The 13107-nt window shown below is 47.0% G+C and overlaps 6 protein-coding genes across 7 annotated transcripts; 4 read left to right on the top strand and 2 right to left on the bottom strand.

Annotated features, from left to right (window-relative positions):
• The first annotated feature begins 400 nt into the window (after positions 1 to 400).
• On the top strand, positions 401 to 2146 carry FOIG_09302 (uncharacterized protein). 2 transcript variants are annotated; one of them, XM_031209538.1, is made up of 2 exons: positions 401 to 985; positions 1126 to 2146. In XM_031209538.1, the coding sequence occupies exons 1-2, from the start codon at positions 923 to 925 to the stop codon at positions 1981 to 1983; spliced, it is 921 nt and encodes a 306-aa protein (XP_031060625.1). In that variant the 5' UTR covers positions 401 to 922; the 3' UTR covers positions 1984 to 2146. The 2 variants fall into 2 exon arrangements, with proteins under 2 accessions (XP_031060625.1, XP_031060626.1); XM_031209539.1 differs by having other exon boundaries at positions 533 to 852.
• A 600-nt stretch (positions 2147 to 2746) lies between these two features.
• On the bottom strand, positions 2747 to 3229 carry FOIG_09301 (uncharacterized protein). Its single transcript, XM_031209537.1, has 2 exons — positions 3067 to 3229; positions 2747 to 3011 (listed from the first exon to the last, which is right to left on the bottom strand). Exons 1-2 carry the CDS (start codon positions 3113 to 3115, stop codon positions 2815 to 2817), a joined length of 246 nt encoding a protein of 81 aa, XP_031060624.1. The 5' UTR covers positions 3116 to 3229; the 3' UTR covers positions 2747 to 2814.
• Positions 3230 to 5122: 1893 nt separating this feature from the next.
• On the top strand, positions 5123 to 6451 carry FOIG_09300 (uncharacterized protein). The gene has a single exon (XM_031209536.1). It carries the CDS (start codon positions 5167 to 5169, stop codon positions 6325 to 6327), a length of 1161 nt encoding a protein of 386 aa, XP_031060623.1. The 5' UTR covers positions 5123 to 5166; the 3' UTR covers positions 6328 to 6451.
• Positions 6445 to 8482, bottom strand: FOIG_09298 (uncharacterized protein). The gene is made up of 2 exons (XM_031209534.1): positions 7803 to 8482; positions 6445 to 7747 (listed from the first exon to the last, which is right to left on the bottom strand). Exons 1-2 carry the CDS (start codon positions 8096 to 8098, stop codon positions 7630 to 7632), a joined length of 414 nt encoding a protein of 137 aa, XP_031060621.1. The 5' UTR covers positions 8099 to 8482; the 3' UTR covers positions 6445 to 7629.
• FOIG_09299 (uncharacterized protein) lies at positions 6494 to 7780 on the top strand. Its single transcript, XM_031209535.1, has one exon. It carries the CDS (start codon positions 6577 to 6579, stop codon positions 7480 to 7482), a length of 906 nt encoding a protein of 301 aa, XP_031060622.1. The 5' UTR covers positions 6494 to 6576; the 3' UTR covers positions 7483 to 7780.
• Positions 8483 to 11172: 2690 nt separating the features above from the next.
• FOIG_09297 (uncharacterized protein) lies at positions 11173 to 13106 on the top strand (the record flags this gene model as incomplete). Its single annotated transcript, XM_031209533.1, has 3 exons — positions 11173 to 11437; positions 11483 to 11969; positions 12016 to 13106. The coding sequence occupies 3 exons, from the start codon at positions 11173 to 11175 to the stop codon at positions 13085 to 13087; spliced, it is 1824 nt and encodes a 607-aa protein (XP_031060620.1). The 3' UTR covers positions 13088 to 13106.
• Between the last annotated feature and the right edge of the window lies 1 nt (position 13107).

Below are 13107 nucleotides of genomic sequence, written 5' to 3'. Positions count from 1 at the left end.
TTGAATGTGGTGTTTGTGCGGTGTCGATCCCATGCAGCTGTGCCTGCGGCTATCCCGTTCTGATTCTGATTGACGAACCATCACCGACCGTGCTTGATTCAGATGCTGACAGGGTTTCGCGACCTGGTTGTTTGTTGATCAGCCGAGGCGTTCAGTGACTATTGGAAACAACATGATTGCTCATATTGTCAGTTTGGCTCTGCTGGATCGCGTACAAAGAAATTAATCATTGTTCATTTATGATAATCTACAAGTGAATGTTCCCGTCAATCTCAGATGCAAAATTTATTGATCATGTGTCATAACTCGATCTTCTATATTTAGCTTGATCGGTGAATATATCCCTGTTCAACATCATATCACGGTCCTGTGATCTTAATGTGCTACCCTAGAGGATATCGCAACACCTAGAAGCTGAATACTCACGATTATGATCTTCGTTTATCATGCTGCGCTTGTTCATAGGAGCGAATAATTATTTGAATCCAGCAGGCTAAATTATATACGCTGATACCCGATTATTACCTGTTCTCTTGTGGTGTTCTCGAAATCATCCTAATGTACGGAAATACTACTTCATAAACACCCATTCGTTAAGAGAACACAGATTTGAGCTGTGATTCGGTTACCGCCAGCAATGACTTGCACCAACGTGTATTTAAATTGTCGAATAGACTGAGTAGCAATACATCAAATTATCTCTCGACATCGTTTTCACGACAGCTACCACGACTTTTCACCAGCACTTACAATTTCATCGTGGAATACACTAACATCAACAAGATCACCTCGAATTGGTTGAGATAGCAAGAGGGGCGACTCGAACTTCTAATTCAAAAAGTTTTACTCATTGCAAGTGTCTATATAAAAGAATTATCCAAGTCAGCCGTCAAGCTCCATACTCTGTGCGCAGGCCACGTCTATGAATCACAGTACCTGCTACCAGCGCATTCGTTTGAACAGCCGACTATACCCCTATACTAAGGTACCTCACTGATTCTCTTCATCATGAGTTCTTCCTCCTCTACAAGCCCTCAATCAAGCTCTCAAGGCGAAACTATGGCTCCACGACGTCTTGCTGACTATATCGAGCGTATCAAGGAGGCTGACCAGACTTCATCGCAGACTACAGCTCGCCCCTTCAACAACGGCACGGCAACACAGCCTCCTATTATACGAGGTCGAGTCAACCGTATCCTAATATTCCCTGGCTCCTTCAACCCACCTCACCAAGGTCACCTCAATCTCCTCAAGCATGTCTTCTATAATGCAGGAGCAGACCTCAACATCATCGCAGCTATCATCATCACCACTGATGATGAGAGACTAAAGATGAAGATGGATAAGAGGGAGACCGGTATCGTCCTTTCTCGCGAGAAGCGAGCTAACCTCTGGCGTGGTGATGGCATTCCTGTTGACTGGGCATGGGTCTACGATAACTCTGAAGCCAGCTGGCCAGGATTCCGAACCAAGCTTGTCAATACGTTGAAGAGGGATGGAGTCGACATCAAGTTCGTTCTTCTCTTTGGTCCAGATGCCATTACTGCAGACGGCGGGTATAATCCTACATGTTGGGACTGCGGCGATGCTATCACCAGTGACATCTCTCGCCCCGTCGACTTCCGCTATCCCAACAGTCTTCGACAACTCGCGGGCTGCACACCATGGGTAAACCTCCAGGATGGCCGAGCTCGCTTCGATAACAAAGTCTCGATCTGTCGCCAGAACCGAGTCCGGCCCAGGGGCACTGTCCGATTCGTACCATGTGATCTGGACCGACGATCTCAAGATGCGCCTAGTTCGACTAAGATTCGAGGGATCATTGAGAGCTCACCCCAGGAAGAATGGGAGGAGAAGTTGAAGGGTGTCGCACTCCACCCGAAGATTTTGGTTGAGTACCTCAAGGAACTTCCACCGCCTACAAAGCCTGCCGAGTCAAAGGAGGATCTTGCGAAGAAGCAGTGGGAGAGTATTGTTTGGTAAACACCAAGGCTGATGTATTTGTATTGAGGGGATTTTCAGGCACTTGGCAGCCATGTCTTGATATCGAATGACGGAGTTATTCTGGAGTTGGTCATGAAGCAGTAGCACATGTAAGGCGCTGGGAGTTCTCAGAGTGAATGATATAGATAAAACAAAATACAAAAAAAAAGAACAACACGAAACTCAGATCCCAACTGCAGTGATGTCCCTAGTAAAGTTAGAAGCCGTATCCCTCATCACCCTGCACCGTTCCTCCATGCCATAATAAGATAAAACTATTTCTTAAGCCCTAACTTAACACGGCATGAAAGCGACCGTGAAAGATGACGAGGAATATGATCCTTCCGACTGAAATAATCCCCACAAGCTTCGCAAGTTCCACTCGGATCGGGGATCTTGTTCACTCGAGCATATTCCTTGTGAGATACCCAATAGTGACGATGAAGTTCCCTCTTGTCTGCCCCGAGATAGTCGCAGTTGTTTTGGAAGACGCAATTCAGACGACGGTTATGTTTACGATTGTAATGTTTCCTGATCAAAGTTAGAAAACCTGTAAGTGTATTAAGGTGTGATGTGAACTGACCTGTAATTGGCTCCTTGCTTCCAAGATCTTCCGCAACACACTACCTCCCCCGTCCCTGATACTAATTAGCTGACGTTGACGAGATGACGATGGAAGAGATCTGACTTGCCCGTAGCATGTTCGTCTTCACTCCTACTCTCAGACCTATCATCCTCGGAACCACTACTATCCAACGACAATCCCGCTTGTAGATCGGCCAGTCCACTGACGTGTGGATCAAAGCCATAAATACGTGCATGATTCCCAGACTAAATCTGAGGCCTGGGAGTGCTGTAGGAAGTGTTGGCTGAAGTTTGCTCGTTACCATAGTAAGTTGGGCTGTAAGAGTCAATAGTATTGTACTCTTGGGTTGGGTACTGGTGATGGTTCGGAGGAGAATTGCCAGGAAAGAAGCCTTGATACTGCTGAACTGCCCACTCGGAACGCCTCACCATAGACTTGACCTCTAAAACCATGTTAGCTTCTTTTCAAGTGACTGAGATACTAAAGAGAACTCTTACTATGGTCCGGAAAGTCTCGCTCAATGTCAATGTCGTTGAAAAGCCCCATCGTGAAGATGGTAAAATCACCAATTCAAAACGCCGGCATAAGAATCGCAGCCTGACGTGACCACAACAGCGGCTATTGCTTCCGATAGCTAATATCAAGCGAAGCAATGAGAACTGACTCCGTTGAAAGAGTGCAATGCGCGCGACTGAGTGTAGTTTAAATACCCGCCTACTCATCAATCAGCCCTGCGATGTTCAGTCCAAAGATCTTATCACCGCCCAACCATAGCCTCACTTTCAACCCGGGGGCCGGCCATTTCATCATCGATACCGACCAATCTCCCAATGCGAAATACGCCTCGCGGGTTGGCATAACGGGCCAACAAGTGCTGGCTATACGCATGATTGGCGAGAGATTCATAAGATGGTGGTAAGATCCTTGGGCCTGCATGTGACGGCCCCCGTTGTTTTCTCTTCGAACATGTTCGTTTCCTCTGCAGACTTTTCGAAGTTCAAGTGACCTATAATACCCAAGATGACGGAAGAAGTAGCCAACATGAAGAATTTCAACATAACTTATTATTCTTTACCTAAGGAATACTTAAACTTCAAATTTATGGGTAGACTTCTCTTTCTTTGGGATATTTTTGTACAGTTTTAGGTACTTATTTTATATAATCCCCTGATTTAGGAGCTGAAATACCCAAATGGAGGACATGGCGTCTTCTCTCTGCGTGGAGCTTCCTGGTCTAAGACAAAAAGTGCAATGTCACTTTTTAAAAAGGCAACTATCGGTCAACTGACTCTTCTCAAACAACATCATTCTAAATACCAAATAGAGCCCAACATGCCACAGAATCAGCGAGGCGAGCTACGAACATGTTGACGTTGACACGGGCTTGTTGGCGAGGAAAATGGACTCCTAGGCCAAGAGGATCACCCTGCACAGAGTTGTAATCTTTATAGAAGTCTGGGTTGGCCATGTGAGTAACCCGGGGACACAGCGTCGGTTTACGTACAGTTGTTTCAGACATTCCAGACTTGGTGCTAGCAGCTGAAATCGCGCCAATGATTTTCAGAAGTGACGGCATCTTGCCCGAACGCCTAGGTGCTGTCTCTGCGTTCCTCGCGCTGCCTTTCTCGTTCTTGAATAGCAATGATTAGCTTGATGATGGCAGATTGCCGCTCGGGCTTCAAGACGGCGAGGTTTCCAGGTAGTACTAAAAGCCGCGAAGCCTGCGCTCTAGGTCCTCCGAGGCCATTTTAGTCGATTCTGTGAATTGTGTGATGCCTGATAAATCGAGGGTGCCGTTGGAATCGTAGGTGAGATAAAGATCGAGATATTGGCGCCGAACATCTGAGATGGGCTCCATATCTCGGAGCATTCACTGCGCATCGGCAAGACGCGATGACATTACTAGGGCTCGTAGTTTATGGAACGAGCGCGCAACCCGAAGAATTCACCGAAGTCGCAGCACAAATTGCTCAACATGCACCTCAGCGAACGAAGCATTGTCCTTGGCCTACATCCGGAGGATCTTGGGAACCGCCGCAGGAGAAATGGGAGAAACACAAGAATATGTGGGGGGCGCTCACGCATCATGAGATTCCAGGAGTGCAGGAACTGGCTTGGGAGACTTATTCTCAGATGTGTATCGTTGATATCTTTGATAGTGAAGGCCCTGAGCACACAACACATTAGCCTCTCAGAATCACAAAGTAATAATAGTATTACAGCACACTCTTTAAGTGGTTACTTCTTCTGTGAAACTTAGGACGTCTATCCTAAGTAGCAAAAAGAGTTAAGTAAATTTAGTATACCCAACTTAGTGTGTCTTTAGACCGGATATTTTGACAACTTAGCTTAAGGTCAGATGGAGGTTTTGTTGCTCTGTAGGGGCCGCTTTAGGCCACCCAAGTTAAAGTTTAGTCCCCCGGAAGGTGGACCCCCGCTAAATGCCCCGAAAGCACCAACTGCCGGCGGAGGATCGGCGAAGCTCCACGTGACGGCGCCGAGCGATCGGGTTGGTCTAACTTACGGAGTTTCTATTTATTTACCTTGCACCATCAACAGCATCATATCATCATTATCTCTCCTCACACTCGTCGAGCATGCGTGAAGATGGAGACCCAGATCCTGATCGCGATCGCCTTCCGGGGAAGCCGTGGTGTGCCAGCACTGCATTTAAACTGACCCTTCCGCTCATTGTTGTTCTGACGATTGTTATGCTTGCGCCTCAGATTCATTTTCTATTTCACCTTGGGACAACGGATATGAAGCTTGCGAGTTCGATTGCTGTTTGTCCGGCGTTGGCTATGGCGAGGAATGTTACGTTTTATACAGATGATGCCTTGGCTCCTACTCCACTACCTCTGGCTCATGCAGCTTCAGATGGGCCGGATATTATACACGCCTTTCAGTCTTTGAGTCGCACAACTGTATGGAAAAGTATTGCGAACATTACTTTTGAGGGCGACACGTTTGAGCCTGAGGGAATGGTACGCTTAGGCGATGACCGTTACGTGGTCAGTTCAGGGCATTGGACCGTGCCGACTGAAAAGTACGGCAAAATCATCGATGGAACAGACCGAACAGCTGGTGCAGGACTAGCTCATTTAATGGTGTACAATGGCGAAGGAAAGCTCCTTGCCGATGCGACCATCACGAAAGAAGGGAATGATGAGTATCATAATGGAGGAATTGACTATGATGGACAGTATATCTGGGGAACCATCGCGCAGTACCGACCCAACAGTACTGCATATGTATATCGGACTGACCCAGCGACCTTGGTACCAGAGCGTGTTCTCAATTATAAAGATCACCTCGGCGGCATTGTTCACGACACCCGCGACAATCTTATTACGGCCCTGAATTGGGGCGCACGAGACGCTGCAGCATGGGATCTGAAGAGTGCCAAAACAGGATGTGACGCAGCACCGAAACCCGAAAGAGTTGTACGAAATCCAAGTTATTTCATCGACTACCAAGACTGCAAATGGCTGGGCCACAGTGGTTTCTACGGCGGAAAGAGTGTCATGTTGTGTTCAGGCGTCGCGACAATTGGCGGTTACAACCTTGGCGGCATTGCTCTCGTGGATGTCAAAACGATGGTCCCTCTAGCTGAAGCGCCAATTGAGCTGGAGAGCAAGCTTGGGGTGAGATTGACGCAGAATCCAATGGACGTTAGCGTCAAGGATGGTAAGCTGAGGCTCTACCTCCTACCAGACCAACATAACAGCACTTTATACATTTATGAAGCTCAGCCTTGACCGATACTAAGATAGAATAATGATATAGACTAATTGTGTAACCTTGTTGAGGGGTCATGCTGGTATTTTGGTGCCTATTGAGGTGACGATAATGCTGACGAAGCCGATTGGACTAGCTTAAGGCAGACTCACATTCTCGTATCACCGAATTCGGGTGCCTGACGTCCGTTTATAAAACATGCTCCTTTCATCAACAACTATTCCGAGACATGAGTATTTCGTGCCTTGTCCAAAGTTCAATCAATCAACATGGCCTCTTCTGAGGATTCGAGCTCAAGTCACTTTCAACTGGAAGGTCTACCGCCTGAGTTGAGAGATCTCATCTGGAAGTTCACTCTCCCTGACTGTCGTCTATTTCACGTAAAGAAGACTTCAACGCAAGAACCATCTACCAACCCTACAGTTGATGAACTTTTCTTTCGCTTTCACATTCACTATGCGCCTCCAATAGCTCTTCGAATATGTCGGGAATCTCGTGCTGTCGCACAGCGTGAAGGCTTCTTCCTTTCACCTCACGGAGACAACCCAGGCGTGTGGTTCAGACCAGAAACAGACATCCTCTACTTTGACCGGAACCAACGTGTCACCCTGAAAGCCAAACCACACAATTCAATAGTTACAATCCATGGCTATGATAAAGTCCTCAACGTCGGCATTGAATGGCGCGCTTTCTTTCGAGATGTTCCCCGCCCAGCTGCTGGTGAGACAATGGCGGAATACTGGAGAGCTTCTATAGAGTCGCTGTACGATTTCATGCCGGGCATGCGCACTCTGAACTACATTCTTCCTGAGCTGCGACATAGAGGCGGTATGGTTTGGGGACGCGAACCGTACCAGGCACAGAGCTACACGGCTATGCTTCTACCCCTGCCAGAGAAGGTCAAGATTCCGTGGGAGACGACGCGAAATCGGGGAAATGATCGGGCGGCGATGCTGAGTGAGTTTCTGTTCAATGCGTCACATGGGAACAGAGATACGACACCGCTCATGGTGACATGGGGAGAAGTCAAGAAGGATATTGAAAAGGGTCTTGAGGAGGGTACTGAGCGAGAAAGTGCAGGGCATTATCCGCTTGAAGTGATCGGTTGGTGGTTGATAAGGGATGGCATTCCTGAGACGCAGGAGAACCCGCAGGTTCAACGATTTCAATCCTAGGCACTATATCAAGAAAGGACTTGGATGGGGAAATTGATGAAGACTTGACTTTTATAGTTATACCATCGACTCGTCCACTGGTTTCGCTTCCATTCAATACTTCATCCAACACGTCAATGCCAACCATTTCACACCTAATACACCGCTCTAAGACATGTGAAGAACCTCAATGTTGTTGCCAACAGGATCAAGAACAAACGCCGCATAGTATCCAGGTCTATACTCCCTCAGCCCAGGCTTTCCATTATCAGCAGCTCCAGCTTTACTACACCAACACAATTAGCATCTTCATCACAACTTCATTTTGGCAGTCGACTCACATAGCAGTGTCGTACCACTCGTCGACATGCTTCTGGTTCTCACCATCAAAAGCGACATGAACTGGTGCAGTTCTGTTCTCAAGATTGCCGTCATATTTCTTCAAGTCAGGGCCACCGCCGCCAAGCCAAAAGTCTGGAGCGCCATTCTTGACGCCAAAACTACAGTACTGAGCTCCTTTGTTGCCTGTGCCTTCGAACTTGAGTTCATAGCCAAGAGGAGCGAGAACGGCTTTGTAGAAGTCGCGCATCTCGACGTAGTGTTCGCCGACAGAGAGGGCAACGTGACTGAAAGGCATGATGAGACTTATTGACTGTTTCTTGGGAATGAATGCTGTTTTAATGGTATGAGTTGATGAAAGGATCAAATGATAGAAGGAGTTTTCAGCTCTTATATACTTATTTCTTACATATCCCTAGTTCACGGTCCAGCTCTACATTTCCCCTCCTGAGCGTGAACCCCCCTCACGTCCGTGGCGTTTCCCAGCGATGATCCGACCCGGACTTGAGATAAAGTCCGCAATCTATCCGAATGTCAATGTACAAGTGTTTCCATGAAATGCACGGATCGATGCACCGTGACTCATACGGTGATCAAAGATTAAAGATCTTGTATGAGCTAATGGGTTTTTGGTAATGTTTTCGAAGCTGTATAAAGGAATGGACGAGTCGTGAGGTTCATGTTAAGGTTGGAAAGATCCACATTTAGTTTGGTTGCTTATTTTCCTATTTGGGAAAATGAGAAGTTCACGGTCAGGGGTTGTATTTGTTATACGAGAACGAGAATCGGTGTAAAGCGGAATTTGATCGGATTCCGTGGAGGAGGTGATGTTGTGAACCCGAAACTTCTTATCATCCCTCAGGTTATGTGCTTGCTTGCAGACTGATGTAAGTGAAACCAATCGTGGATCAATTGGTCCAGTATCTACAATAGAGCCATTCTCTAAGTTAGCTATCATAATGCCTAGCGACTAGCAGCACAAACAATGGTTAGATCATATGAGATAGTTCCTCAGAACCCTACAAGCTTTTTCATAGCTTTAGGGTCACCTCGAAGAAGCTCACCTTCTACAGTTACACTGACACGATATAGTGAACTCGTGGCTACACAGGCATGGACACAAATGCACAACAAGAGGAGACAGGAAGAGACGAAAAACCGCCAGTATCACTATTATCGATTCTGGGTTTATCGTCATCGTGTATCACCAACACTCTCCCATTGAGCCCAGGTCCCACAGACATCGAACAAAAACAACGAGACTCCAGAGGAGCAACCAACACGGGAAGAACGTGTCTGTGCTCGCTGCGTTAGAAAGCGAAGGAAAGCATACAGAGGAATTAATGGGATCTATAGATGGGGCCAGGAATATTGATTTGTCTACTACACGTATGCTGAAGCTGAGCAGTGACCAATCACAGCAACGGATCCGTGGCTGACTGTCTTCAATGGCGAATTCTTGAGGAAAACGAGTATCTTCGGGAAATGGATGGATTGCCCACAGGACGATGGAAAGATCAGCTGTCAAGAGTGTGGACGAATGCATGACGACTTTGTGGGAGAAGCCTTGTCTAGTACATGGAGTAGCTTCTGACAACCAACCGCTTGCAGTTAGAGAGTAAGTTCATACCTTTCAGACTTCAATATCTGTCCCAAAATCTTAAACTTCCTTTAGGCATTTCATAAAGATAGCAGCACCGAATCGCGAGAGCCTGTGTATGCCAAGGCACATGTTTCATATACTTAATAGCGACTGGGTCTTGCCCGAGCTTGATACAATCAATGTGTGAAGATATCAACCTGCCTCCTTCGGCTCTCTTCGGATTGGCTTCATAAGAAGATTTTGAGAACTCACCAGCTCATCATCTCTCACTCCCCGGCCATCCGTTACCTTTCATCCTGGTTTACGATGCTTGGTGGGAGCCTCCAAATGTTGCGAGCGAAGAGCAAAGTGACTCTAAGGTAGCCGAAGCATGCACATGCCAGGAACTTTTGCAGAAGGTCACGGTGTGCTGGTGAAGACGGTAATCAAGATCGAAGTCAACGTCTTATTCAGCCGGTTCTGTGGGACAACACATTGAGGATCAGATCTGGGCTTGTAGTTCGGACGCATATGATAGTCTAAGCCTGACAAGGGGATGACTGTGCAACCACCTGATCCGATAAAGAAGCTTTTACGCATTGATGACCAGTAGTAAGCTGTGCATATAAGGCTGGTTTGCGTGCCAATGGGTGACCGAGATGGACAGGAGGGTCAACTCTAAGGCTATTCTGGCATATCTAGAGGTTTACTATACTATGACATGCATGTATGATTACTCTGAGCTGATATCACCACTAGCAAAGAACGCAGAAACCATGTCTCATGTCTAAATCATCTTCGACAAAATAAAGTCTCACGGACATTGGAGGTAATGAAGTCTCGTTCTTATCCGAGACAAACCCTGGACAACGTGCTATACCCTTCTGCATTCTGGAGAGTTCAAAACAAGTCATCGAAATCTTGTAATTGGGGGCCATATAACTTTGATCAGTTTTATCCTGGCCCCTTTAAGCATTTGGCCAATCACTTGGTAATGCTGAAGCTAGCCTCTCAAAACAACCTTGCGGATTGGTTGTTGATCAAGACCAAGTCATTTGTAGATGCTGACAGCCAAGCTTATTAGTAGCCAAATCAAGGCCTCAAAACATGTCAGCCCTACCAAACTATCGGTGAACTATTTCAAGCTCAACGAACAGCCTCCACACTCAATCACCATTTCTATCGAATTGGTCATAACAATTTGATGCAACAGAATTGGAGCAGGAACGCACTTTGTGAGTCTCATTGAAGCCGTAGTGTCAAGAACTGTCCTCTTATACAGCATCATATGAACCAACATCGAGAACTTGACGGCAATCACACCCGCTTATCTCAGCCAACATACATCGCATGCTGTCCAACCATATCTTGACAGATTTTCTAGACTCATCCCAAGTACTGGACCTAGCGCTGACAGAATTTGCTAAAATATGCTTATTCCGGTGCCAACTCCGTGGTATGCCACTGAGCTGAGAGTGTCCGCCTTGGTGTGGCCCCCAATCTTATACGATTCCAGGTAGAGTCAACAATTGGTTCTGTTGATTGGTTTGAATCGTGATATTAGGGGAATCAAAATGTAACTTCGTGGCGCAGATGGCCTTGTCATGTAAGATGATGTTGTTGTAGTGTGCATTCACCGTCGGATGGATGTTGTGAGGATAGGAAGTCTCCGAATACAGTATATTACGGCGTCGGAATCCGAGTACCTTCATCACGATGAAGACATAAACTTGGCAATCTATCCTTTCGTTTCATTAACTGAGCGCAGGTTCTGCCTCGGTACCTGCAAGATGTACTTCTCACTCTCTTCTCTCATATTTCTCCCCTTACTCCTCCAATCGTTCATCACATCAGTATCAGCTACATACTGGAACAACACCAAGAAGTTTGACCTTACTATAACATGGGAGAATTACGCCCCAGATGGCTTCTCACGAAAGATGCTGCTCGTAAATGGGCAGTCTCCTGGACCTGTGCTTGAGATCAACCAGGATGATTTGGTCGTAGTGAAAGTCCACAATCAGTCCCCAGAAGAACTCACTATTCATTACCATGGTATGTCTCTCTTGTAACATAAACTTGGAGGTGCTGAGAAGCTAGGACTGGAAATGAAAGGCACACCATGGACTGACGGTGTTCCCGGCGTTACACAACACCCCATTAAACCAGGATGCAGCTTCACTTACAAGTTCCACGCCACACAATATGGAAGTTTCTGGTATCACTCTCATCATCGGGGCCAAATCGAAGATGGTCTTTACGGAGCTATCATCATTCACCCACGACCCCACGAGCCGAACCCGTTTCACTTGATCTCCGACGATAAAGAGACTCTGCGTGAGATCGCGAAAGCGACGAAACATGTCAAGCCAGTTGTTATTTCTGACTTTGTGCACCTAACTTCTACGGAGAAGTGGGATATGACTGTAGCAGCTGGAATTGAGGATTCATGCTATGACTCGATCCTCTTTAATGGCAAGGGAAGAGTCGAGTGTCTGCCAAAGGATGTCGTGGAAGCCAATCTCAATGAGATTCAGAAGAGCTACCTTGAGTTGGTACCAGGCGGGGCTGAGTTCACTGACAAAGCGTAAGTCTCCAAGACAAATTCTACTGTCGATTACTGACATTCACAGCTGCCTTCCTGCGTCTGCTCTTAATGCCATCGCCGGTGGTCTAGGCAACGAAGAAGCCCTCCTCCCAGGAACATTCTCGGGGTGCAAAGAAACAGAAGGCCAAATCGAAGTCATCAAAGTCTCTAATAAACACCACTACTCGTCAAAATGGGTCGCTTTCGACATAGTTGCTGCAGTCAACTTTGTCAACGGCGTCTTCTCCATCGATGGTCACGATGTGTGGGTATACGCCATGGACGGCTCTTACATCCAACCTCAGAAAGTCCAAGCCATTGCCGCCACAAACGGAGATCGATATTCCATTCTTGTCAAGATTGAAAAGTCTGGAGAGTTCAAGATGAGGTTCAATTCGAATAGTGCGCCGCAGATCATTACTGGCCATGCCATTCTCTCCGTTGAGGGCTTCGGTTACGCACAAGAGGTTGAACCGTGGATCAACCTCGTGGGTATCCCTGTGTCAAAGGATGTCGTGGTTTTTAACCAGATGGTGGCATTCCCTTATCCCCCAGTGTCAATTTCGCCAACTGCTGATGTCACCTTTAATCTAAGCATGGAGATCAGAGGTGCTTCGTATCTCTGGGCTTTGAACAGCACAGGTCTTATGTCAAAGGATCTCGACGAGCAGCGACCTACACTCTTCAACCCACAGCCTTATGTTCACAACAACGTCACTATTTCAACAAAATTGGGACAATGGGTAGATCTTGTCTTCGTGGCAGCGATGTTTCCCCAACCTCCGCATCCCATCCACAAGCACGGTTCAAAGATGTACATGCTAGGCACAGGAACTGGTCCTTTCAGGTGGAGTTCTGTTGAAGAAGCTGCGAAGGAGATTCCCGACCAATTCAATCTGATTAATCCGCCGCGGAGAGATGCGTTTCTTTCGGCGCCGGCGGATAAGGAGCCGAGTTGGGTTGTAGTTCGATATCATGCTGCTGATCCTGGACCTTGGTTGTTGCACTGTCATATCAACAATCATATGGTTGGGGGCATGATGATGGTTATTCAGGATGGTGTTGATGCTTGGCCGGAAGTTCCTGAGGAGTACGCTGAGGGTGGTGATGGAGAGTGAAGTATTTGTGATTGAGCGCA

This window comes from Fusarium odoratissimum (assembly GCF_000260195.1).
Source record: "Fusarium odoratissimum NRRL 54006 unplaced genomic scaffold supercont1.15, whole genome shotgun sequence".
Taxonomy (NCBI): Eukaryota; Fungi; Ascomycota; class Sordariomycetes; order Hypocreales; family Nectriaceae; genus Fusarium; species Fusarium odoratissimum.
The sequence above is the reverse complement of the archived record's forward strand: the minus strand, read 5'-3'. Positions and strand labels throughout refer to the sequence as shown.